Below are 27,877 nucleotides of genomic sequence, written 5' to 3' on the forward strand. Positions count from 1 at the left end.
AGGTCTGGAGCACAGGTCTTAAGAGGAAGAGCTGAAGGAGCTGGGGTTGTTCAGCCTGGAAAAGAGGAGGTTCAGGGGAGACCTCATCGCTCTCTACAACTACCTGAAAGGAGGCTGTAGCCAGGTGGGGATCGTCCTCTTCTCCCACGCAGCCAGTGACAGGATTAAAAGATACAGTCTTAAGCTGCACCAGGGGACGCTTAGGTTGGACATTAGGAGGAATTTCTTTACAGAAAGGGTGCTCAGACAATGGAACAGGCTGCTCAGCCACGGTCCCTGAAAGTGTTTGAGGAAAGACTGGACGTGGCACTTAGTGCCGTGGTGTCGTTGACACGGCGGGGTTTGGTCAGAGGTCGGAGCCGATTATGTCAGAGGTCTCTTCCTACCTCGTTTCCGTGATTCCGTGGAGAGCCCGTGCCCGTGTGGCCCCTCCCTCCCCCGGGAGGTGCCGGCTCCCTTCCCGTCCCTGAGGCACCGCCTCTCCCCGCCCGGCGGCGCGCGGGGCGGCCGGGGCTGCGCAGGAGCGCGGCGGCGGCGGCGAGGGAGCGGCCTCAGCGCTGCGCAGCTCCCGCCTCCCCGGCGCTCTCGTCGCTCTCTCCTCCCGTGCCTGTGAGTATCCGCCCGGCTGCCTGTGCGGTTACCACAACAAAGCCGGGAGAAGGCGGGGGGGCGAGGGGGACACGGCAGCCGCCGCTGCCGCTTCTTCCCGGCGGTGCCGGCCGGGTGGTGGGGCCTGCGGTGCCTCCTCGCCACGGACGGCGCCTTGGAGGGCGGTTGGGGGCGGTTGGGAACGACGGGCATGTTCCTCCCCCGTCTGCGGCAGTTTTTTCCCGTAACAAGGTGGGAGACATGTTTTGTTCGTGTGTACATATGCGTTATTATTTACCATTATGTAATTTTTTTAAAAATAATGTTCTAATTAGCTGTCTTCCTACTCGCGCCCCTGCCTGAGCGACGCGCACGTAGGTGTTGCCCGTGCGCGCTGCCTTTGCCGTGCTGGGGCTGGCGTTGAGCGGCCGGAGTTTGGTCATGCCGCCCTGAGACGCGTGTTCCGCCCCACATCAGTGCCCTGCCTGCCCGCTTTGCTCCTCGGCGACATTGGAAAAGAGGTGGGAGACTCCGTTCTGAGACACCGGCCCTCGCTGTCGCCGTAGTGGTCAGCTTTGGGAGAGAGTTACGGTGTCGTGTGTGCTGTCCTTAAAGTTACCGGACTTGGAGGGACGCGTTGCAGTGATGCCCAAATAGAGTTCAGAGCGGTGTTTTGGTTGGTCTTAATTAGTGTGAATTAATTCAGCTGGAATGATTACTGCGAACAGCTTGCCTCGGGCGTGTTAATCATCGCAAGAGTCACGTTTCCACACTTTTCCTCAGGACACACGTGTAACTCCCTCTGCCTAGCACAGGGCTGTGTTCTGCAGCAATGACTCCCAAGGTGGGGCTGTAATTTTGAAACATAACTAGCCACCAAATCTCTTGACCCTTATGGATTGGGTTGGAAATATCAAATAAGGTAGTTCTGAAACCTGGGCTCCTGCAGCACAGCAGAGAACTGAATTAATTTGAAGAAGACCCTGTGAGATGCTACAGCAAAATGCAATATATGTTGTCCTTGTAAACGTTGGGTTTGTTGGTTTTTGGTTGTGGGGTGTTTTTTTTGTTGTTTTTTTTTATTATTTTTTTTCATGGAGTTTTCACAGCATTTTAAAATACAGTTCAGCATGGTTTATGGCACAGCTTAATTTAAAGTCATATATTCTTTATGCCTGGCTGAAGTTTCTCTTTTCCAAGCAGTTTTTTTTGAAAACTGGTTTAATTATAGTATGCAAATGCTTGCATTTTCATATTATTACTATATAATAGAAATTTAAAAAATCTAGTGTTTACATTTGGATGCATACATATTTTAAAATTGAGTGGTTAAAATTTCTGTGCAGCATTCATAAAAACATCAGGACAGCAATGTAGAATGGAACGAACGTAATAGCAGTGCTAAATTTCTTTGGTATCCCTGCTTTTGTCTGTAGTGTGGTGCTCAATATAATGCATAGAATGCATTGTACACATTTTTTCTTCTTTGAAAAAATAGTTAATCTCTATGTTTTGGATAGAAAGCGATTGCTGGAATTGTCAGTGGAAAGAGAACAAAGTTCCACAAAGTTAAAAATCCTATTTGTTCCACCCAGTCACATCTTTCAGTATTTCCAGGACTGCACAGAAAGAAACAGAACCCGAGATGTACTTGAGTAGTACTCAGAAAAGCAAATGTAAATTCTTCAGTAGAGTTATTTGAAGACTAAAATGAAGTTGTCATTGCTAAAAAATAAGTAAGTTTAAGAACGAGTTTGTGAAATAATCGGCATTTAAAAATATAGTTGTCAGAGCTTTGGACTCTGCTTCTGGAATGCTTCAAGCTCTTGCAACACTTCTTGCCCTTTTTTTCTTTTTTTTTTTTTTTTTTTTTTTTTTTTTTTTTTTTTTTTTTTTTTTTTTTTGGTGTAGTACACACATCGTTCTTTTGATTTTCTAAACCTAGATAATGCTTTAATGGTTTGGAATAGAAACCAGAGAAAATGACAAGTAATTTGGGGACATTCCCTTTCTGGAACTTAAAGCTGTTATGACCTACTGGGATTCTTCTTGTGGTTTTGTGCTTGCCTGTGTTTAGAAGGGCATTCAGAAGGCCCTGTGTTTCTTTGTAAGACTTACATGGGCCCAGAGGGCCATCAGGACTGCTAAGCCCATGGAGGCTTTGAATGCAATTGGCCTTGAAAGGCTCAATCCAGGAATGCATAAAAGTGCAGATTTTGTAGGATGGGTGGCATGTGGTTATCTGTGGCATGTAGGATCATCTACAAGCTTTTTAAAGTCTGCCCTTTCAGATGACACAGTATTATACCTGAAGCTTACATGTAAGATCCAAGATTATGGCCTTTGTGATGATGTACAGGCTGCACACAAAAACATCAGACATTTCTGATTCAGCCCCTCGGATGTGTAAAGGTCTTGTTTGCCCCTTCTATTAAACACCAGGATCCCACCATGTCATGAAAGCATTTAGGCCCTTCAGAGGATGCATAACATGCAAACTCAGAGTCTGGTGTCCTACATGCTAAGAATCTGTATGTTACCAGATGGGGCGGGGAAAAAACCAAAACAAAACAAAAACCAGCTTTCTTTGGAGCATGATAGTCTGCATGCTAAGAATTTTTATGTTACAAGATAAGGAAAAAAAAAATCCCACTTGTCCTTTCTATATAAATCATCCTCTTCCTTTATTATGAAAGTAGAATACTTAAAAGAAAGTTGATCACTGCTTGTACCTGGATGTTGATTTTTGTCTTCTATGATTTATTTCAGTACTCTTAGATGCACAGCTTTCAGGTGGTGTGTGTTTTAAAAGTGAAAGATTTAGTGGATAACTTCAAGGTATAACCAAGTTTGAAACACCTCAAATCCTTTAAATCCTTTCACTGGGTACTTAATGTACTTTGTAAGTGTTAGTTTCTGACATTCAAAAATGTTTTCGAAAGGCAGGATATGTTGAAACACAAACCCACAACTAAGTCTGTATCCTCATTACATGACTTTTTATGTACCATCCTACCTTTGTAGAAGATACTTCAAATTGCAGTCACACCTAATGGTCTGCTCTTAGGCATTGCCTACAAAAATATTTCAGGTGGTGCTGTAGCTGGCAGGGGAAGAACACTCACTATGTTTACTGTGATTCTGATTTTTGACACAGAGGAGGATGTTAAAATGCTGCTTGTTCTTTGGGTAGTGCAGCAGCAGGCAGTGGTTGACCTGTGCAGGAGCTGCGTGGTCTTTGTTCTTGTAGCGTCCAGCTGGTGAGAATGTGGATGTGGTCTCGGTAGGTAGTCAGACTCTCAGTGTGTCAGCCCTCTGATGAGAAAGTGTGAGTCTCTAAAGCCCTGGCGGTCAGACTGCATCTTCACCTTGGCTGTTTGGCCACTGCTTTCTGATCTTAAATGTGTCAAGCTTGAAGGGGTTAAAAAGTGGTATAAACTAGTTCTTCCTAAACTAGGAAGCGCTGCAGTGAGGAAGAGACAAAGACAAAAGGGTGCGCTTGGCCACGGTAGTGAGTGATTGTTAGAGCTGCAAGAAGAATGGGGTGAGAGGTAGAGAATTACACTGGGATAAGAAATATTACAGTAAAAAAAGATCTGGCAAATAATTAATGGCCAGCCTGCTCTTTGGAATTGATCATGCTTTTGTTACAGGGTTTCATGGCAGAAAGCCATAAAAAGCATGTGTGTTTTTTGTAAATAAATACAGCGGTCACTAAAATTAGCAGTTAAGTAAAATTATGGTAAGTATTTGACTGTAATGGCATGATTTTTTGGGATTTCAGAGTATCACTTTTTGATTCAGTGTATTAAAACCAGGCAACATAGCAGAACTCTGTATTTCTCCCAGAAGTAAAATTACACAGTGTTGTACCTAAATGGGTGTGACATAAACAGAGCCAATTTATTGATTTAGGCATGCTTTATCAGCAAAATTACCTCTTCTGTATTGCATAGTCTTGGCAAATTCCAGCTCTGTCGCAGATGCTCTCAATGCAGGAGTAGAATAGGATCCAAAAATACCATCTCTTTGTTTATTTCCTCTTGTTTTTAATGTAAATGACAGAATTAATTAACCTTTAATTTGTGAATGATTGAGTGAGAGACATGCCATGTTGGTTTCCCATTAAGATGGAGGCTAAAGTTCTTAGGGACTTGTACCAGAGGACTGAAATATGCATTTGGCAGTGGAATGACTGTTGCTCCTTGGGCAGGGCCAAACTGCTAGATGATCTCTCCTGTGCTGGTGGTTGCTGTCTGCAAAGCAGTTATGTCTCAGTCTTCCTAGGAAACAGCCCACAGGGAGTTGAGCTATTCCTGAATCATGTAGAGTGGGAAGATGTGTGCTCCCTGGCTGGCATTAATGGTGGAAAGGAACGTACAGGCTTGTTGCTGTCTTTTATCACCTTTTGCCAGCTCTACACTGCCCTTTTGTGTTAAATCCCATCCTCACTTCAAAGACTGTGTTCAGAAGAGTCATCTGAGAAGCTGTGGTGTGACTACACATTATAGCCGATGAGATGCTGTTAGTTCAGTCTCCTTTGCAGGTGTAGCTTTACGTAAACCAAAAATATGCGGATGTGATTACACGCAACAGAACGTTATATTTTAAGCTATATTAAAGTTTTCAGCTATATTAAGCTATCCTAGTTTGTCTGCATCCACCTGTAAACCTTTTTGCCTTAGCCCATTACGCTCTTATGTATTCAGTAGTGTTAACAGTAGTTCAAATCTATTTGAGACAAGTGAAATATACCACATGCCTGCTTTTACCAATCAGTCATAATATTTCCAGTTATGAGCTAGAGAGATGCTAGTTCCTTAAGTAAAAATAGCTTCTGATCATGGAGAAGAAAGGGTTTTATTTCAAATTCTGCTTCCTATATTAATTTTCTTCATAGAATTTGCTTTGTTCAAGTTGTACTTGCTAAATAAATCATTCATGGTCTATACTTTACAGGTTTTGTTCCCTGCTGGTTTAGAGTACATGAGGTATAAATTAAATTTAAATAATGTGTTACTCCTCTGATTGTTTTTTATTTTTATATATTAAAATATGTTATCCTTTTAGGAAGCTGCTCTAGAAAAACTTTCAGGAATTCGCATGATAGTTGCACATTGCAGGCTATGCAAGCTGCCTGGAGCCAGGTATCACAAAAAGTGACATGAAGGGTGGAATCAATAGCCCAGCTGAAGTGCACCTGCACCAGTGCATACAACATGGGTGAAAACCAGGAGGAGCCAGAGGCCATGGTGCTGTGGGAAAACCATGATGTAGTCACCATCCTGAAACATGATGGGGTGATTGTCATGGGCTGAGTGATACAGTGGATGGTTAGAAGCTCCTCAGAAGGGATATGCAAGGAAGGAGAGGTGTTGGGGTGGCCCTCTACATTAGGGAGTATTTCAACTGTGTAGAGCTCAAGGACAGTGATGATAAGGCTGAGTGCCTGTGAGTAAGAACCAGGGACATGGCCAACAAGGCAGTCATCCTGAGGGGTGTCTCTTGTGGACCACCCTGCCAGGATGAAGAGGCAGATGAAGTATTCTGTAAGCAGCAGGGTGATGTTTCATGGTGGCTAGTGCCTGTGAGACTTTAACTTGCTGGATATCTGCGTTCCCAGAAGTGTTTTACTCCTTCTTTTGTTGCTCTTTGAAGAGCTAGGTGCTTTAGAAAATTATCTTTGTGGTCCTGAAAATAATCTCTGCTTCTGCTGCTTAATAGTGTTTCAGGTTTATACGACATCTAAGCATAATAAGTCTCTTTTCGGTTCTTTGGCTTTGTGATTCTTAAAACCATAGGAGTTTCCAGACTTTTTGGTTTTACATTGTGATTTGAAGAGCATATTTTCAATTCCTCTGAACTAATATTATTTGAGAAGTGGCAAAATATCTAAGTGACCTTTAAAAATTCTGTATTTTGAAGTCATTTTTAGCTAGAACCTTTCCTGGAAATTCCTTTTTTCCCACCTTTGTTTGCCGTGGCAACAAACTATGTGGTTTAAGGGACATCATCTATCTTGTAAAATATTCTGGTTCGCCAGCCTTGTGTAGTTGCTTCCACTGTCTTCACATTTGGTTTCCTTGGGTCTAAAGAATGTTACGTATTTTTGGATTGTAGCTTACTAAATTTAGGTGAAATCTGTTGTAAAGATTAGGAGAAAAGAGCCTTTGGCCAGATGGGACTGGTAGTCTTTGATACTGGCTAATTTTGTTTGGTTGTGGGGTGTTCGGATTTTTTTTATTTTAACTCCTATATATGTATACACTACTAATGAGTGGAAACTTTTATATCCTGCCACACGCATAGGATCAAACACCATAAAATTCTTTAAGAAGTAAGACATAATAGGAGCAGACTTGTAGAACATAATATTTAACATTGAGGTCCTGATGTCTGCAATGTTATGTATTTGGGCCAGCTGTGATCCGATCCCATGGACTGAATGGTGACTTCTGGTGTAAATACACTGGTTTCATGTCTGGATCACGCTTTTTGAAGTCTAGGTTCAGCTGAAAGAATTAAGTTTCCTTACTGTACTGTGGAGTGTGAGTTACAGAGGACTGTTATGAAAGCCAGGCTCCTTGTTTAAACTAAAACCTGAACACTGACACACCCTACATCTGTCACAATTTAACCTTGGAGCCATGGATCTTTTGATGTAAATTGAAATTTCTCCTAATTTTAAGTGCTGAAAGTCTGCCTTGTATATGGCTGCGTCAGCCAAGATGGTGACCACTGTGTACAGAAAAGGGTTTGCAATATAAAATTCCAACTAATGATAGCTCATAAGTGGTTCTAGATTCAAATGGCTCTAGCTTAAAGGGAAAAAATAAGACACATTAATTGCTTGTTTGTAATAGTTAAGATTTTTAGCCAGTAACAGTGTTTGACAAATTTGCTTAGAAGTAGTAGTTTTAAAATTGTGATGGTTTGGCTTAAAGTAAAGCTTTCTGGTCTAACATATAAACTGTGTGCAATAAGGTGGCAGTAAATTTTTTTACCGAGCTCACTAGGGAATTTTCTCTAGCAATTTCATGTAGTTAATTGCAAAATTATAAATTACTAGAGCTAAAACAGTGAGGAGCGAAGCTATTATACTCAAAGTGTACTTGGATCTGTTTTTATGCAAATCTTTGGAAATGTTTTCTGGTACTTGCAGGTGGCACTTCATGTCTCATTATGGACCGTTTTGAAGACATATCTGATGGGGAAGTGGATCATGCCTTCTTTGACAGTGACTTTGAGGAAGAAAAAAAGAAAGCTGAAGAAAACAGTGAATATATAGAGAAAGGAAGTATAAAGGCAGCTCTCACAGACACTGATTTGGTTTCTAATTCAAAGCATGAAAAGTGTTCTGAGGAGGAAAGTGAAGAAAAGCAGATAGATTTGGAAAAGGAACAGTCTCCAGAAAATAGCAAAGATCGTATTGAAGATGCTTCATCTTTGACAGTTTCTCCAGTTGCAGAGAATGCAGGTACATCTGGAACAACACCTGCAGGAAACAGAGAAACAGAGGAGATTGTTCCTGCTGGAATTCCTAAAATAGTTAAAGAAGGTGAAGAAGATTACTATACAGATGAAGAAGATAGTAGTGATGACGGCAAAAAACAGAAGGCTAGACCAAAGACAGCTAAACAACCAAACAACATAAAAAAGGCTAGCAAAAAATATACTGTCAGCTCCTCCTCTTCTTCCTCCTCCTCCTCGTCGTCCTCATCGTCATCCTCAAGCTCAGATACAGATTGTTCTGACACAGATTCTGATAGCTGTTTATCAGATTCATCTCATTCTTCCCCAAAACGGAATGCTTGTAGAAATGCTCTTCTGTCTCCAAAACAAAAATTCAAGTCAGCAATGAAATTAGCAGAAGGAAAACCAAAGCTTGGTGATGACCTGGAGGAGTCTGAGGACACAGTGACTGACGTAACACCTCTGTCAACTCCAGACATCAGTCCTATCCAGTCTTTTGAATTTGTCGCATCAAATGATAAGAAACTAAAAGTAAAGAGACAGGAAAATGTGAACCAAGAATTATATGGTAATTTTAAGAATATAAGTACAACTCTAAAATGTGCAAAACCTATGGGGCTGGGAAATTCATTCTTATATCTGTATTTTTTTTCATTAGATTCCGAGTTTGATCGCAGATATAGTCGAAAAGTCTTGCACGATGCCATGGACCTGAACCAGCTTCTGAAAGGTGATCTTTAAATTATCTTTTTTACAAAATACATCTGCCAGTTGTTTAGAACAACTGTGTTCTAATAGAAGAGAGTGGGGTTTTCATATGCCATATGTATTTTTAAAACTGGTTGCTGTTTAAGTGGTGTTGATCTAATTCTTTGAATTTTTCTCTATGTAATAGTACTGATCCTGTAGTAGAGAAAAGAAACATGCATTGGTTTGCACATACCTAGAAGTAAGATACACAGATAGGGTGAATCTAAAAAAGAATTGATATATTAATAAATTGGGTAATAAAACTGCACATGCATTTTAAGGTGTACTGGACTGTGGCACAATTTAATACCTAAATTAAAACATCAACCTTTCTATTGAAAGGCTGGATTATCAACCTCCAAAACTGAAAGACAATCCAAAATTTCATAGCATTTTATTGTATTCATATACTTAAAGTTATAGTATCTTTTTTGATAATTAAACAGAAATATTTGAAGTTATTTTCTGAACTAGGTGTCTGCCTTCTAAAATACCACAGGTTGAGTAAAGGTATTTTAAAAAGAAAAATAGCAGATAATCTTTACTAAAACTCAAGTTTCTGACTAATACACTTTAAAAATCTTAATAATAAAGCCTAAGAAAGTTTGTAGTCTCTTTCTCTGCATTCACTGTACACCTTCATTATGTGGGGTGAGAATGCCCTGAATGACCTCTTGTGCATATTTTAAGATCTACACTGTGCTTTTGCATTTGTTTTTCTGGCCCAAAAGTTTTCAGTATTAAAGTCTGTGGAATGAAAAAGGCTTTACTCAAGAAATCTGCTGATCTCAGGTGAGGAAAGCCTCTTGCAGTTTGTCTGGTACATTCCAAGCCAGGTTTGCTGTAAGTTTGAAGTAAGCCTGGCATGACTAAAAAACTGCATGTGTTGTGTTTCTTCACTTTGCACCTTGCCAGACTGAGCTTCTGGTGAATAAGGATTTAGAATGTATTGTATACATGGTTTAACTTGCCTGTCAGTAAAAAACTGAGGATTTCACTTCTGTGGAAATTCTTCTGGTGTTAAGAAAAGCAATGCTAGCCATCAAGAAAGGTAGAGCTTTTTCTCATCCCTGACAGTCCTTGTGCTTCAGCCATTCTTTCTAGAAACCATTCCAACCAGTTGTCAAAACATGATGTCAGAAGAGTTGTTGCTAGGCACTTGAAATGATGATGTCCTATGCCCTTATCTGTTCCCTGTTAGCAGAAAGCTATTTAATAACTGGTGATTACCAATGGACTCATCTCATCCCTAAAGCAAATGGGTATCATTGCTCAGGGTAGGTATTCTCAGAGATGCATTTCTTAATAAGGTAAAATATCACAAATAACATAGTTGTAGTTGGAAATCTCATAGTGTCCCTGCTCTGTATTGCACTTTAACTGTTTTTAGATGGATACCACTGATAGCAGGTGTGATTATAAATTTTTAGGTAGAAATACAGTTTTTCACTTGTTTCATGGTGTTATGTAGATCTTTGTATGTAATTGTTTTGTGATTCAATGATGTTTCCACTTTGTTATAAACCTTGAAGATATTTCAGAAAATTAATAACTGAAAGCAATATTCCAAACCCATAGTAATAAAAAATGTCAGAGTTATTTCTTCTGCTGTACTCTTGAGTAATCTAAACACAAAAAAAGGAATTAAGTATGGCAATGCAAAGAAGTAGATTGTAAAAATTGGTTTTGAAGGTAATTTCATAAATCACCATGTTAGAAAGCTGGGAATAAAATAAATTGGAAAATTCTCTGATGCTATTTTGCTTGATCCTGTGTCTTGATTATTATGCAGATAAAGAGATTAAGTATATGAGTGTGACCTAAGCACTCATCTGTCTCAACCCATTATGCTAGAGATTTGCTCTCTGTCTATAGACAATTCTTGTGATTTCTGTAGTTCAGAACAGAGTTGTCTGCTAAAATTGCTCTGTATCTCTTTATCTAAATTTGTTTGGTATCAATACAGTGGGATAGCACAAGGTATATACTGTGCTAAAGAATTTAGTACTTTGTGTTTTCTTCTATATAAAATGGGGTTGATACCTGCTTATTTTACAGAAGTGTCTGTGAGAATTAGTCTGTAAATCCATGGTATTAGCTATTATTAACTTGAGGAGGTGGTGTGGTGGGGTAAATAGGGCAGCTGGCCACAGACTGAAGTTCTATCCTTGGGGCTCTCACTGACCTCTGTGCTGATAAATCTTTTTGCCTCTTCTGTGCCTTAGGTTTTTAAAATAGAGCTTCCTCTGTCAAAAGCTCTGTAATATAAACATCATTATTATGAAAGTAAAAGCTCTGTGTTTCTGAACAACTGTGGTAGAAAATTAAATAGTAGCTTCATTTGAACATGAAGAAATTACTTTAACTTTTTTTTTTCCATATAATTTGTCACTCAGGAGATAGAAGTTTTTGATAACTGAAACTTTGTTCTCTGTAGGGATATGTTAAATGTGTGCTCATTCATGCTGGATTAGTGTATTTTAGAAAAGCTGCTAAGCCATATCTAAATTTAAAGCAGACTTTACAATATACATGTACCCAAACTGTAGGGTGGATCTAAGCATATATAGCTTTTCTGTGGCATTCCATTGAGTGTGTATGTTTAAGGTTTGAACTAATTTTCCATATGTATGTGTATTCATATGCTTGGTTTTCACAGGCCTAGAAACTTGTGTTGAGGTAGAAGAGCAACTGCTAGCTTATTTTTATATTTAGAGTTTGAAAAGAAATGGAAAATCTGTGAGATTATGGAGAGATAAAGGCTTCCTCAACATCCATGAGAAACTTAGTAATTATGGGGAAAAAAAAGTCTGGCACCTGTTAGGTATCTTGCTCATGATTTCAAGAGAGAACTAGCAGCCTTATTTAAGCATGTTTAAATAGGGAAAAAATCTACCTGAAAAGGACATTCTCCTTTTCTTAAAAAAGTCACCAAATCTTGAATTCTCCAAAATTCCTTTTAAAGAGCTCTGTGGCCTGGAATAATGGATGTTCTAGGAAGTATTTGTTTGAAGGCAGTTTCACTCTTAAACTGCTATATATTGATGAAGAATTGTGATTTATTTAATCCTTTTGTACTTCTCAAATGTGACACGCATGTGGTAGTGTAGCAGAATAAAATATCAATCAAGTGTAAGCATTGAAGCAATTTATGTTGGGTTTGCAAAAGATACACTGAAACATGCATGATTTTGATTTTAGCCTTAATGTCTTTAGGACAGCCGTATCATCCTGTCGTAATGCATTTGACTTGCTAATTGTAAGTTGTATTTTATATAAGGTTTGGCCTTTTCTCATTCTGCAGGGTTATTTCAATGCCTAGAAATTGAAAGCAATAAACAGCTTGTTTATGGCTTAAAAAAATGTCAGGTGTCTTTCCATGGAAACCAGCTTCCATAGAAATCCTGTGAATCAATCCTTGCACAGTGTGCAAGTCGTTATGCAAATACTGCTGCTTATTTATCATCTACCCCAAATTATATTTAAGGTCTGACTGACAGTAAAAGTAACTAGTGGTTTAATTAAGTTACTTACTACCCATTGATAGAGTATATATATATGATAGGTAAATCCTATTTCATTGTTCCAAGACTTACAAACTCTTTAGAAACTTAAATCATAACCTTAAACTGTAGTGTTATCTCATGTTGTCAGTGTCCACTGCAAAAATAGTCAGGTAAACCATTCAAACACTTAGGCTTTGTGATTAAGGAGTAGTGTGGGTGCATTGATGAATGAATCATTGAAATAACTATGAAATTCAAACGCCTGAGTTATGTAACATGAACTGTGCTACCAGTATTTAATAGCATTTGGATTTTTTTTTTTTTTTTTTTTTTTTTTTTTTTTTTTTTTTTTTTTGCTTACTGACAGTGAATTGTCCCTGGATTTGTGGGTGCGTGCCAACATTCCTTAGACACCTGCCATCTTTGCCATGAAAGCAATGTTACCAGTGAGTGGTAGCATGCATTCAGTACATTTTGTACACATGTTCCTGCTGTGGATTACCTAATCTTCTGTGATAGCAAGTGTGTGGAGAATAGGAATATGCTGCTGTATAAATGGTGCTTTACAGAGGCAGGTTGGACAGATTTTCAGTCAGGTGACTGGAAGCAGTGGCAACTATTACTGCTGATTTGAAATTCATGGGTCAGAAGTGTCTTTCTGAAACGTGGAAAGAATGTGACCTCTGCTTCAGGAAGACCTACAGAAGTTTTTCCCCAGTGTTTCTCCATTGCTTTTGTGATTTATTTGAGCATCGTTTAAGGAGTGGTGATTTCTTCTGCTTCTTTTGTTAGGAACATGCATGCTGTAGTATTAGTAATGCTCTTTTGCTAAAATGACACAGTATGCATTGGTGTCTCTTTTTCTATTAAACTTGATCACTTGTCCTGTGATACAGTTCCTGTGGAGATCAGTATTGCATTTGTGTGGCTTAAAAAAGGCTATCTATGGGTAGGATCCAGTAAGTTATGGTTTACTTTGCTGTGGTGTTTGCAGATTAAATTCTTCCTAGCCATAAGTATTAGCAAAGCAAAATAATTCCAATTAACTAACAGCCTGAAGAACAATGAACCAGATACTTTCACTTTGTTACCTGATCCAGTGCTTTGGTGTGTTGCAGCAGAAATCTAGTTGTGAAGTTTCAAATGGTTTTTGGGTCATATAGAAGGTTAATAATAAAAAGGTAATTTGAGGAACTGGAGAGTTTTAGATTGGTGTTTTCATTCCATCCCTTGAAAAAACACTTGCTGCTGCTGCATGTATTGTATTGGGTCTGAACTTCTGATGCAAAATTAATGAGTCTTCTGTAATTTAGCCATCTATCAATAGATTACTTACTGGGTTTTGGCAGTTGTCTTCTAAGGCTTCACTGAATAACTTCACAACAGAACCTTTGTGGTGTTTTTAATTTTTTCACTGTATTAATATATTTCTCTTGAGTTGTGATAAATTCAATATTATGACTGTTAGCAAGCTCTCAACTTCAAAAGTTGTCAGAAAGCTGTTGGCAGTAGTAAAGTCAGTTTCTACATTAAGAATAAATAAATAGTAATGAGGCTAAGAATGAGCAACATACTGAAGAAAGTGGGATGGAGTCTTTCTGCCTGACACAAGTGGGAAAGGCTATCTTTGTGGTGAGGTGATAAAAGGTGTGGATGAGGCACTGTAAAGTGAAACATATTCAAAGGAAAAAGGCTAAGGAAAGGAAGAAGAAAGAAGAGATGAATGAAAAAAGAAAAGTCTCTGTGTTGAGGGGGGAATGTGACTGAAGAAGCTGGAAGATGAGGGTAATGTTGGTAAGATTTTCCTTGCATATAGAAGAAGTAGTATCCAGTAGAGCAATGCATGGATATGTACATAGAAAGGTATTCACTCTAATTGCCTGAGAGCTTCTGGTAAAACAGGGAGTGTTTAATGCTACAGAAGTTGCATACCAGTAATCCCAGGAGATCTGAGTGATGAAGTAAGCAGTGCTTGTTGAGCTCTATGTGTAGCAATCACTTCAGGGTTCCTTGAATCATTGTTTCTAGTAGCATTTATGACCAATCTGGGGGTAAAAGGGAAAGACCTTTGTTCCATGTCATTGCTCTGGTTTTATTTTTTCATCACACCTAATAGCAGTTTACCAAAGAAGTCAGAAAATAGGTAGTAAGTAATTACCTTGAAGCATTTTTAATCTCTTTACTGGCTATAATCAAGAGTATATACAGTCTCTGCCAAAGTATACCCTGCCTCTTATAGTGAGTTAAAAGTCATTGACCGGGTTAGGCATAAAATCTATATTTCTAATTGAAAAAGTCTTTATTCAGAGTGCCATTGCTTTAAATTGATTTTGACTAGTTGGCACCTTCCACAGAGGCATAAGAATTGTTGGAAATTTGTGCTGACAGTCATTCATAAATTTAAATGTCTCGTTTTCATCATCAATAGCATTGATGCCACGAGGCTAGGTCAAAGACTTGAGTTTAACAACTGTTCATTGTCACAGCTGTATTTCCACATTTGCGTGTGACATGCAGTCCTCTTTAACCCATGAGATGTTATGGATATAAGGCAAAAGGTGATGTTACCTTTCATAGCTCCATAAGAATACAATTATCAATTATGTAACGTGATATCTTCTTCAGATAGTTGTTCTTTAATTTCTTCTAGCTGTGTTCTGCAGTGCTGGTTTTGCTTGTTCCAACAGACCTTCTAAAATTATTTCTGATATCTATGCTGCAGCTTGATGTGAATTGTGTGGCTCTAGTTATTTTCTTTGCATTTCTCTTTGTCCCTTGTAGGCTTATCCCGATGAGTCTCATTCCAGGTTTGTCTCCTCCAATGGTGTTGATGGCTGTACTAGTTTTACTTTGAGAATAACTTACTAAACTATAGAGATGTTTTTCAAGACATTTTGTATTAACTGTTGGTTGGCACACTTGATCTGCGCTAGTTTGTATTGTGTCTTGATTTTGAGGTGATTTGCATCTTCTCTTGACAAACAAAAGCTGAATTTGCTAATGTGGTCAACCTCACAGAACTGCCTAGGGACAGCTCTTACCTATAGTGGCTAGCATGCTGATAGTGCAAATTAACTAATTTCCAGATGAATGCTGAAATTCATGAAGTTTTTGGATTTTGCGTTTTGAATAATGTTCTTAAATTTCTCAAAGACAGTAGCAATGTTTACTTGCATCAGTTCTGAAATAAAATCAGTTGAGGTACTGAAAGAAAGATTTAATTTAATTTCAAAGTAAGAAAATGCTCTTCATTCTTTGAGGTTTTTTTTCACTGTCAGGCTGCCTAAGACATCTCTTGCAAACAGATTGCTGATGTGGCAGTGTTTGCTGAGGAAATATTGCTGCCTGCCTGGGGTTGGCTTGTTTGTTTTCTCTTTCTGCTTTGGATGCTTGTTTCATCTGTGTGGGACTTCTAGAAGTAAGAGTGAGGAATGTCTTCTGAAGGCATTCTGATATTGGAGTAGTGTGGGGAATTGCACAAGTAAGGCTTTTTTTTGTCTGTCTCAGCTTCAAAAATCTGACCTAACCTGGTACTGCCTTTCCTGTATCATAGGTAATGCAGTGGTTTGACAGGGTAACACCATGACAGCAAAACTCTTACTCAGCAGTTGCCAGAAGACTTGCTGCAGAGCTTTACAAAGCGAAGGCTTAGAAATAGGTCAACAGCAAAGCTCCAGTGGAACTGTAATAAATATAGCTGGCTCTGGCTAAGAGAGAACTTTCCAGTTGTCTTGCAATTGTGCACGTCAAGTTGCTGTGTATTTTTAAGTGTGCATTCTTTGTCTTGAAACCTTATGATCATGGTTTCATCACTGTTGTTTGGTTACTGTTCTAAATTTCCGTGCCCCAGTAATTTTTCTTGGGTTATATGTGCTCACTTATTTCTCTCCATCCATTGAATTTATTTTTCGTCATTCCCTTTGCATTTCCTGTGACATTATGATGTAGAATTGCTTTAGGAATTAAGTATCAACAAAATCACTTAAGGAAGTACAACTTTGTGTCTCTGAGTCAGGCTTCCCCAGTGTCAGTTTTCTGTCTGAAACATTGTTTCTATTGTGCCTCTCAGCTACGATGGATACTTTAGATTTAGTATCTTGGGAGCAAAGTTTAAATCTTTTTTTTTAATATGCAAACATCTAATTTATGTTTTGATTCTTGGTTCTAGTTTATGTTTAGTACTGGGTTCCTGAAGCTGTGTTTTCTAACCTGCACATTTATTCCACTTTTTCCTATTTTAAGCTTTCTTACAGTTGGATAAAAAAGAACAAAAACTAACCATCGATCAGCCATCTGGAGGGATAAGGAAAAATTACTCTTTCACAAATGAAGAAGTAAGACAGATTGATCGGGAAAACCAGAGGTTGCTGAAAGAACTGTCCAGACAGTCTGCAAGGCCAAGGAGAAGCAGCACGTTGAAGACGTCTGTACCTCTGCCTAGATTGTACCACACTGCCCTCAACAGGCAAAAAGAGCAGCAAAGAATTGAAAGAGAAAACCTGGTAAGTTTTGAGTATGGATGTGGATCAGTCAATTGAGAAGGACTGTCTTTTGTCAGATGAGCTGTTGCTAAATACTTAGAAAATAGATGAGGCAGCACATGGACCCTTACTGCAGTAAGTCTTCAACAAATTTGCATTACTCTGGTGTTGGTGTAATGGTTCATATGGGTGAGTTTCTTGGACTTTTGGGAGAGAGGTAGGAATAATGATGGGGTTTTTTTCAGATGGAAGTAGATTTTAATTTACGTGCATTTGCTCTACTTTGGTAACGTTTAATTTAAAAGGAACGACTGTTATTGTTAACACACTCAAAATGCTTGATAGCAGTCTGTTTGTTCTGCTTCATGCATTGTGACTAGTAGTCTCTCAAAAACAGGCTTGCATAAAGTAAAACAATCAATATGATAGCATGAAACCCATTATTATTTGAAATACAGAGGATACAAAGTCAATGTCCATTTTGGTTTTTGACTCGTAGCTATCTCTGTCTTGGAATATTTGTAACACTGTCACAGTGTAATGGCAATTACAATAACTTACTTTACTGGAAGATAAAAATTCAGACTCATTTATAGGAATATTGACAGAGTTCTAAAATAATAGAAGTAAAACTGGTTTGAATAAGATACTTTTAGTAGTTGAATTGTAATACATACATGGAATGAGATTTCCATATCTCCTATGTATTTATCAGTGTGCTTGAAAAAGACATACAGTTATAGTTAAAATAATTGGAAAATGTGTACTGGAAGTAATTTATTACCTTTTAACTTCTGTGTAAGTATAGGTTGCAATTTCCTTTTCTATACAGATTCAACATGGAGAAAATCTGGTTACCTTATTTGGGAAAATCTGTTAGGTTTTCGTTCTTCCAGCTTTCAGACATCTGGATTGTTAAAACTTTGCAAATTAGGAAGCTTTCTCCCCAGCTCCACTAGACTGCAGTTCACATTATATTTTAAAGTCTGAAAGAATTTAGCACAAGATTTTGTTATAGATGTGATACTTGTCATTGGCTGGGGAAGAAATGTTTTTAGGCTTTGGTGTGTTTAGGTTGGTAGGAGGGTGTTGATGGTGTTTATTTCAAGTGTTGAAAACAGGCCTTGCTCTGTCACATGAACCTGGTTAATAAGAATATATTCTTAGATGATGGGGACGAGGTGCTGTGCCACAGTGCCTTAGGTTGTAACAAACACTTAGATGCTGTACTGCATAACAATTGATAATTACAGTAAATGAATGTGAAAGCTATTTTAAAATACACCTCTCTTTACTCAAAGCCACAACCCCTTTTTTCTTCCCCTGATATATTGCAGTGTTTGTTCCAGACTGTCTTGTCTTTGCAGCTTTTGGATCAAAAATGCAGCAGACCTAAACACATAGTCATTTCACTTAGTGCTGCTTTAGTACACATTAGAGATGAATGGTGGTTGCATGAAGTCCAAGAAATAGTATTGTTCTTTTACTGACTCATTTATAGTTTAGTTGTTGTCGTCAGCAATGTGGGTGGACATGATTGATATGAGAATTAACGTTAGGACATTATGCTAGTTTAGACTATAAAAACATTTGGTTTATTCTTTTCCCCAAATTCAGGATGATATATTCTGTTTTTCTTTTTGGATCAGTGATTCATCAGTGTGGCTCTTCCGTTTTGTTTAACTTTGCTTTCATATTTTAGCAGTTTTGTTTATGTTTTTATTCTGGTTGAAGTGTATGTACACCCAGAGCATCACAGTTTTAACATACTGATTTTTTGTAGCACTACCTTTTGAGATTGCAGGCGTGACATACTTTTCTCTGAGACTGTAAATGAAAGAGCAACCCTACCCTGCTCACTGATGATTTTTTTTGTCTTTACATTGATAAAAGTATGTGCTTTATGAACCTGGTTTTTTTCTAGCCAGCAACTTTCCTCACCTTCATAAATTTAAAGAGGTGGAATTCTGTGGAACTTTCTTATCGTCTTTCTTCTCTTACTTCTTGGGAATCTTTTTTTATACAAGGCCTGAGGGTACTGCATGGAGGATATGGTGTTTGATACACCTTTGTGAAATGTTTGTTGGAGAAGGATGCAGAGTTTTGTAAATAATTCAAGAATAGAAATCTACAACAGTAGTCTCTGCAGGGGATTAAAGAGTTTTCATGCAGAGATTTTGTTTTGCTCGTGTTGGCACAGCTTTTATAATTTCTTGTCCTGAGGTTAACAACTTGTCTATGGAAAATGTTCATTTGTTCCACCAGAACATTCTTGGAGTAAAGTCTGTACTTACTGTTGTCAGAAGGTTTGATTTCTTTTGCAGGCATTTAGTATCAGAGATGATGCAGGAAAATAAGTAAAATTTTAATAAATTAGAGAGCAATGTGACCGGTTTTGTGCTCCCTAACTTTGTGAAAGGGTGCCAAGAGATACAGGAAAAATATGTCATTCCCACAGGCTTTGTTAGAAAGAGCAATGATGGAACAAAAAGATGTGTTGCTCTGGTGAACAGTAGTTTTAAAGTAATGATAAGCAATTTATGGGAAAAGCACAATTAGCAGAACAGATGACTAATAAAATTAATGCCAGAATTTTCTACTTGCTGCTTTTGACTGTGCTTTCATAAATGCAACCTACTTTTGGTTGCTTTTCAGAGTGTGTCTCTTACCAATAGAGGATGCTGTTGATTCAGAAAACATTCTACTCTTGTGTTTGAAAATAATTTCAATCCCTCTTCTTCAGTGGAAAGGAACTTGAGTGTGACTGATGTGTTACTTTGTTCCCATGTCTGCATATATGTGTGTCTATCTGTATTGATCCAGTAATAATTTTCAGGGTGTAAATAAGATACCAAACTTGATAGACTATATGCCATTGAAACTTTTAATGGTTAATTGTGTAATGCCTGGCATATACAGGGTAAGTGTTTGGAGTCCTTGAAATACTGATTTGGAGTCATCACATCATTCTTCAGTCACTTAATCAGAACTCAGAGGAAATTCATATCTCTGTGTTGCTTTCTAGTGGGTTTTTCCATCATTTTTATTTATTCTGACTAGGATTTAGGTGTTAGATGACCACAGTGAGCTAAGCTGCTATGTTCAGTCAAGTTCCTAGGGAACAGTGACCTTTTGAGTTCACACTGGAATTGTTATAGAAAACTTAGCAGCCCTGGTTGAGGCAGTTCTCAAACGTTAGCTCAGGAGGGATAAGGGTGTTCCTTTTTTGTGGATATTTAATCTTTCCATGCATTCTTGCACATTCTTCCTACACCTCATGCTGTTATGGCTCACTGCACATAAGACTCCATTTTCTTCATTCCCTCACCTCTTATTCCCACAAAATGTACCCTGAGCCCTAATAGATCCAGCTCTGATCCCAATTCCAGTATACTGACCCTTCCACAATTAAAAATTAAAAAAAAAAAAAAAAAAAATAAAAAAAAATTAAAAAAAAAAATAAAAATCACTTACTGTGTTTCTCTGCAAGGGCTTTCTCTTTTTGCTTACTTGGTTTCCTGAGTCCTCTGCGCTGCAGATTTATTATTGCTTCTGGCCACCACTTGCTGCAGTCAGTGGCCTCTGTCAGTACAAGGATTCTTCAGGATTCTTTTCCTTTCTCTTGTAGTCAGAGCTGGCTTTGTCGTGCTGGATAGCCTAAATGTCCTTTGGAAATACATTTATTGTACTGCCATAAATGAATGTGTATTCATTTGTCTCCATTTGATTTAATGGTGCAGATGTGCTGTCATAGATGTGCTGTGGGGGGTAAAGGGCAAGGGAGGGATGGTGCTTTAGGGATGGTCCCCTACCTGGCTGACACCATGTATGGGGAATATTCCTTTGATCCTGTGCTGCACCCTGCCTGCCCTGCCAAATATGTCATGCTGCAACAAGGGAAATAAATTCTCGGCATGAAAAGAAGTAGAAGGAGGGCCACTGGTTCATCAGGGTTGCAACTGAGCACGTTGCACTTTCCTCCCTGCTTTTTCTCTGCCTTCCCTTTGTCCTGTCCCCAAGGACTAGCCCCAGAGTTAGAGAGCGTCACCAGGCCTTGGATACTGCACACCTAGGTGGTTGTGGAAAGAATACCAAGTTTGTTCAGTCTCACTGATATCAGTCTGGAGGAGAAAGCTGTACAGAATGCAGTTGTGAAAAACAATGTAGTCTTATGTGTGGTCTTAGGAACTCAGAAATACTCCTGTTGCATTGATGACGCCTCAGAAACTTAAGAACACAGAATTTTATATGATACTTTCACTTATTGAGTTCAAAAGTGGTGTATACCAAACCAAAAGACAAAATGTTGGTAGCTCCTGAGACTAAAAAATGCAGTGCCAAAAGGTTTCTTTGGCCTTGTCATAACGGGAAGCTGTCAGGATGTGGGAGTGGTACATGGATGTGCATGGCTAAAATATTTTAGAGTAAGTGCAAATACAGTATAATTCTGTGATGATAGTATTTAGGCTATAGGCTCTTCATGGTCAGATTTTTATGGTCTTTAGATTCCTGACCCAGACTTGAGATTACCGTAGTACTGCTATGGTAATTATAATAAAGACTGACTGTTTGACATGTTCATGCAGAGTTTTGAACACTTTGCAAACTGCTTAATTTTGTGGGTTTTTCTTTTCTGTACTCTTAGCCTACTTTCCTTGTGGTATTGCCAGCCACACAAAAACTTGATAGCTGTTCAGTTAAAAAGAATTTCCTGTAAATTGAGGACCTTTAAGAGTTTTCTGACTGTCAGAGTTTGTCAGGTTAGAGCTAGTTAATGCAACTGGCAATTAAAGAAATTGACAAATACTTGTATTGATAAGGACAGAAAGCTGTCCTTGAATGCAAATATCTGTTTTCCCCTGGACTCTGCAAAGGGACAGGGTGATCACTAACATCAGTGACATTAGAGGAGGCGTAATATAAATAAATTTGAACAGCTGTCAAGGCACACTAGTCAGCTGATAGGATTCACAGGAGGTGAAACTGAAGCCTTCATACTTTTAAAAAGCAAAGTAAACCAAGCAAAAGTGAAATTTTTAACCTTCTCTCTGAATTCAGTTTAAAAGTGCTGTATTTTCATTGGGTTTTTCCTTCCTTTTTCAACATAGCTAGAGAAGAGTCAGTACTAATTATGCTTGGGCTTTTTTTTCTTTTTCTGACGGAGAGCTTTAGAATTACCTTCAGTGCTCTCCTGATGTGTCCAAAATTGAATTAGCAGATTTTCCTTTGGCCCACTGTATAGCAGCGGATTTTTGATTGTGGTAGGTTTCTTTGTTCTCAAATTGTTTGCATTTCTGATATTTCCATCACTGACAATATGTATTTTAGTATCTTTATAGATACTAATCTATGTCCAGATGCCTAGATTTATAAAGGATTATCCTATTCCTAAGAGGTAATCATGCAGGAACACCTTCAGTGACTTTTCTTTTTTGAATAGTCCACTTTTGCTGTAAACTCAGTATTAAAGGGAAAGAAGATGGGGGGAATATAATCCAGGGAAGTCTTTTGCCAAGATGAGAGGTCATCAATGATACAATATTATCTCTATATGTTCTGAGCACCTACAATGTAATTTAGAGCAACTAATTACATTCCTGCCTTTAGTGTCTGTTCCTCATTTTCTTTTATTCCTTAAAATTTGATTTGGAACATATATTTGGATCTAAATACCTGAGTATGTTCTGTAATCTGATTCTTTGACTGTTGAGATCAATGATGAAATTTCTGTTTACTTCAGTGATGCAGGATTAAGGCTCCAGAGATTTGCTACTTCAGAAGAACGAGGAAAGTGTCAGCTTTTTTCAGTTCATTTCTCAGAACATAAAGAATTAGTACATTTATATGTATGACTGGAAAACATTTGCTCGAGTTACTTGTCCTATTGTACCAGGTAGTTCCTCAGTTAAGGACCTCAAGACTGTAAGGCTGGTAATAAAACCATAAGAATCAGATTGGTTCTGGGTTACAGATTTAGTAGGTCAGGACTGTCATTTCACTGTGTCGATGTGTTCATTTCTGCATGCAGCAGGCTGTTTTCCAAACAGCAAAATTCATGACTGAAAATAGCATGGAAGTTAACATGCCCTTGGTGCAATCCACAGAAGAAGGCAAGGGAACCACAGGTGATCTTTTCTCATTCTCTAGAAAGGCTTTCCTTTAGACACTGCTGCACCACAAAATCTGTATCTGCCTCTTTTTTTTTTGTAGCTCTCCCCCGCCCCGCCCTTCATTAATGGTGCCTTGATACTTTTCAAAATACAGGCATAAAAGCAAAAGCAGACAATTTTATTTAAACTAGAGTGAAGTGGGCATATTTCTATATATATGTATGTATATATATGTATGTATGTATAAAAAGCCAGTATGTTCAGAATCAGGCTTGAAATTACTGCAGTGTTAAGGTGTGCAAATTCTGTGAGGCTGTTAAAATTGAGTGCAGACTTGAAATATCCTTATCTTTCACTGGAAAGTCACTTCTACAGTTTACCTGATCTATTTGTGATGGAACTAAATGCATTGAGAGATTGCATTTTTAGTACTGAAGGTAAAATAAGTGATCTCTGCAAGTCTATAAACGTAAAGTTTTTATTTATGAGGATATGCGGATGAAGTTGTGAGAAAAATGTTGGCTATAACATTTAGAGACAAGTCTGCCATTTCATGTTCTGTAATGGGCTTTAGTGAAGAGCTATTTGTAGCTGAAGTCCTTCCTTTGACTTTTGCTTACTTAGGTATTCCTGCTTGACTATGAAGTGGCTGGCACTTGATGCAAGCACTTGTGACATGTTACGTCTGAGCCAAAGTCACTTGTCCTTTATCTCTTGTGCACTCTGTGCAGGTTTCCAGTGCCCATACATAAACTACCAACAGTTTGTAGATTCCTGTTATAGTTAGACAATGACAACTGACATCCTGTGAATACTGTATTATTTCCCAAGTCACTTTTAAATTCTTTTATTCTTATTAAAAAAAAAAAAAAAAAAAAAAAAAAATCAGTACGTGATTAGGTGTGCAGTTTAATGGTGATAGTTTCTTGACCATACAAGTATATATCTAGACAATGCATCTTATAGAGTTATCTTTAGTACTTTGGAGAGTTACTGTAAGCACAGTTTGCATTCTCTTGTTGATAAGATACATGTCAGAACCCAGACCAGCAAAGGTGGTGTTATTGCCTATTGTTTGCAGGCCATCAAATGAATTGAAATTAGTTAGAAGAGGAGGAAATAAATAGATCTATGCGAGGCAACCACTGAAGGTGCAATATATTAAAAATATGAAGTTGTTAATTGGAAGTTGCATGTAGCTGGGTATTTCCCAATTTATCCTCCTATCAGGTCCTTTTTTTTAGATTATTGAAATGTCTTAAACCAATAAATTCTCTTTCAAGTAGAAATAATTACGCAGAATAGGAAACTGTATCTTTAAAATACTGTGTAAGTAGTTATTCCAATATATCACTTACCACATGATTTCCAGGGCTAATTTCAACAAGAGGAAGTATCTGTCAATGATTTCAAGTAGACTCTCTTAAAATAAGATTATGGATAAAATGAAATCTCACAGGTGTTTGTGCTTTCCTTTTGAAATTAGTTTCACAGAATTGGAGTCAGTAATACTCTCTGGGCTTCATATAGGGCAATATAAAATGGTCTGTTAGCAAAGCAAAGATTTTTAAAAAACCTCAAACCTCTCATTCTACTGGAAATTTAGAAGGGAGGGCTAACTAAAGGTATTAGAATAGTGTAACTCATTTCTTCACTACCTTTGATGATAGTCACCAAATAGACATATTGTTTCAAATCAGCATAAAGCACATAGACCTATGAGGTACTAAGGATATACTCAATGTAGAACTGATTATGTGCACAGTATAGTTACAATTTTTGTCATAACACTGGGAAAAGAACTGAATAGCAGAGTAGCCTATGCTGGTCACCAGTGGAGAAGTTTCTGTTGTGTACTGCTAAAAATTTTGGGGCTTTTTGCCGTTCAAATAAATGTCGATTTGAGACTGTTTGTTTTGCAGCATCTTGTTCATTCTTTGTCTTTCCTGGTGACATTTTTCTTCAATATTAAGGCTTTCCTGAAAAAACTGGAAGCAGTGAAACCAACAGCTGGTATGAGGCGTTCTGAACAACTGAGGGACTATCACCGCCACATGAGCTACGTGAGTTCTTCACCTTCTGTAAAAAGGAGTAAATCTCCTTTCAGCCAGCTTAGTCCTACAAGTAAGTACTTTGAAGTTGCAGATTATTGCATTTATTTGCATATTTTTATCTTTCTATAATTCAGAATTGTGAAGCACTTACTGTTAAGAATAGTAAAAACTTTCTTTGTCATCCTTGATTGTTTATCAAATGGAAGTCATCAAAATTATTTTTCTAGTCACCAAAAGTGATTACTATATGCAGTTTTCTTGCCATCTTAAATTTCTAATAAATTATCTTGTCAATCATCTTTTCCAAGAAGAAAAAAATCCCTGTAGTAAAGTGTTTCTCATTTTGCCAGTACCCTTTATTGACAGAAGCCAACCAAAAATGCCAAAATAATGTCAATGGATGTTCAAATTCTCATTCAGAAAATTTAGATCTACTGATAGTAGCCTTGTTTTTCTCAGAAACTCAGTGTGTAAGATTTGGAAGTAGACAATGTGTCTCTATAGAACTATATGTGTCATGTTAAAGAACCAAAGGCTTGAATTTTTTTTTCCTGATCATTTGTAAACAACTCATAATAAACTCCTTTGGGGTTGTATTCAATTTACTGTGACTTGATTTGGTTTATTCTGAGAGCTAGAGTAATGAGTGCTGCAGTACTAACACAGCATGAAGTTTTCTGTTGTGCTGAGCATAAGCATTCTCCCTTTGTGTTGTTTGTGTGTTCACAGGAGTAACTTCAAGACCATCCACTGTACAAAGTACACTGAACCAGAGGAATGAAAAGCCCATGTCTGATTCAGCCAGTGGGGCATTACAGAGACCTAAATCCACTAATGTTCATGCTGCTTGGTTATAAGTGTGTTCTTTGCCTCATGTACTGAGATGATGCTCAAACTTCTATTTTTAGTGCTTTTGTAAATTTGATGTGCAAAAATATTTTCTGCATTGTTCAGTGATTAAAATGCATTGCATTTAGAGTAATTGCTTATAAAATGGTCTTTAAATGGTATAAAATACTTCTGTCAGTGTTTTCCGTGACAGGAAGAACTTATGAAAGCGAAGGAGGTATTTAAATGGACATGTTAAATAGAAATTTAACTATTTTAGTCTCAGGTCTTAAGTGGAATCTGTATCCATAACATGGAATGACAGAATTGCTGCACTACAGGTGCAAAATGTAAATAATTTTTTAAAAATATCAATAAGACTTTAAAATAATAAATTAAACTTATAAGCATATGCTTAATTCCTGGATTGTCGTTGCTTTGCATCTGGGCTTTATGTAAGAGCCTTCTGAATTTTGTAGGTCATGTTCTTGTGACTGAAAGAATCTTAAAACAGCAGTGTGAAGAGGTGAAAAGCAGATTGTGTATTCCTCCATGGTGAGCTATAAACTGAGGTGCAGAAGATGATGTTTTGCCACTGTTAAACGTTCAGCAACTGGAGTGTGTTTTGTATGCAAGGCTGCATCTCTTCCAGATCAAAAGGATTTTGGAAGTTTTACTTGATTTTGGAACAAGATACTGGGATCTTTGTGTAGAAAAGCATCTGATAGTATCTGAACAACAGTAAAGACTGAAGTAAACAGCAGTTTCAGATTTAGTGTAAACAAGAGTAAGTTCTGGTTACTTCTCGAACTAGAGAATAGTATGAAGTAAGGGAAGTAGTTCATGGCCCTGCTTTGCAGGTGTGTGGTCTTATCAGTTGAGGATATGTAAACTTGAGCTGCAGGAAACATCTTGAACATTGATTTGGGGTGACTACTAAGCAGGGTTTAGGGGAAAAAAAAGACAATAGAAAACAAAGTCTTGTTACTTTTCTTGACCTGTTTTTAAATGTCATGTTCATATCTAATATTTGTAGTAATGTCAGATAAGCTCCAATAGCAACATCCATTGACAAGAGGAGTAAAATTTAATGGTATGGGGTAATTGCAATAGTAGGTGGTGTGGTTTATTTCTGTGCAGAAAGGCAAACTTTCAGTGAGCTTGTTTTGTAAGACTTGAGCCTTATAAAGAGCACAAATTGTGATGCCACTATCTGTGGATATTGCTGAAACTTTGCTTGCTTCCCCAGCTTTTTCCCAGGAAGGAAATTGCTGTATTATGAATAAAGAAAAAAACCTGTATTTGGTAATTTTTCATGTCTTTGACATGAAAAACGTATTACTCTTTGCTAGTGCTTGCATGAGGGCTTAGGCTTTCAGGTATTCCGCATTGTAACGCACTTTTTACTCCTTGTGATAGTTTGGCAGAGCTTCTTCACTTGGTGACTTGCAGATCAAATTTAGCTGTTTGACAATACTTTTAACTTTAAGCAGCATTGTGGCAAACAGATTTGTATTGCAATTATTATTCATGGTTAGGAACTGTTAACGATTTCTTTGTATAGTGCTGCTGTATTTATTTCTATTACTGTGCTAATTAAAATTCTCTATTTAAAGATTTTTGTCCTTGAATGTGACTATCAGAGTAACAGTTTAAATACTTCTTAATGTTCATATTATAATTTTTTTTCTGTGAAGAAACACAATGCTTCATCTTACTTAACTTTGGTATGAACGAGTGTCAATTTTGTATGTCATTTGTAAATCATAAGAAATAAAATATTTAACATGAATTGTCATTGCAGTGGTGTTTTACAGATTTTTGTAATTGGTATTAAGGTGCAAAGAAGGTTGAATAGCTTGGTGCATAGAAAAACGTTTAAAAAAATACAGGCTTTCCATTGTTAAAGTGTTAGATATAAGGAAATAATGGTTTTGTCACTGGCTTTAGTTTGCCTGTGACCAGCTCTTGCAAAGGAACAAAGGAAGTAGTATCAGTTGACTGTGACAATGGGAGTTCAAGCAGCAATTGCAAACCATCTGCAAAGTCTTCTAATCTCCACCCTCTCAGAGCCGATGGCTGCATTT

At 37.8% G+C, this 27,877-nt stretch overlaps 1 protein-coding gene across 3 annotated transcripts; it reads left to right on the forward strand.

The window, feature by feature from the left end:
• Positions 1-512: 512 nt before the first annotated feature.
• On the forward strand, positions 513-27,579 carry CFAP97 (cilia and flagella associated protein 97). Of its 3 annotated transcripts, none has more exons than XM_040065452.2 (6): positions 513-609; positions 7,751-8,629; positions 8,720-8,791; positions 16,560-16,819; positions 24,882-25,032; positions 25,692-27,579. In XM_040065452.2, exons 2-6 carry the CDS (start codon positions 7,771-7,773, stop codon positions 25,817-25,819), a joined length of 1,470 nt encoding a protein of 489 aa, XP_039921386.1. In that variant the 5' UTR covers positions 513-609; positions 7,751-7,770; the 3' UTR covers positions 25,820-27,579. The 3 variants fall into 3 exon arrangements, with proteins under 3 accessions (XP_039921386.1, XP_039921387.1, XP_039921388.1); XM_040065453.2 differs by lacking the exon at positions 513-609 and adding an exon at positions 702-840; XM_040065454.1 differs by lacking the exon at positions 513-609 and adding an exon at positions 967-1,109.
• Positions 27,580-27,877: the final 298 nt, after the last annotated feature.

The sequence above is a fragment of the Hirundo rustica genome, chromosome 5 (genome assembly GCF_015227805.2).
Source record: "Hirundo rustica isolate bHirRus1 chromosome 5, bHirRus1.pri.v3, whole genome shotgun sequence".
Taxonomy (NCBI): Eukaryota; Metazoa; Chordata; class Aves; order Passeriformes; family Hirundinidae; genus Hirundo; species Hirundo rustica.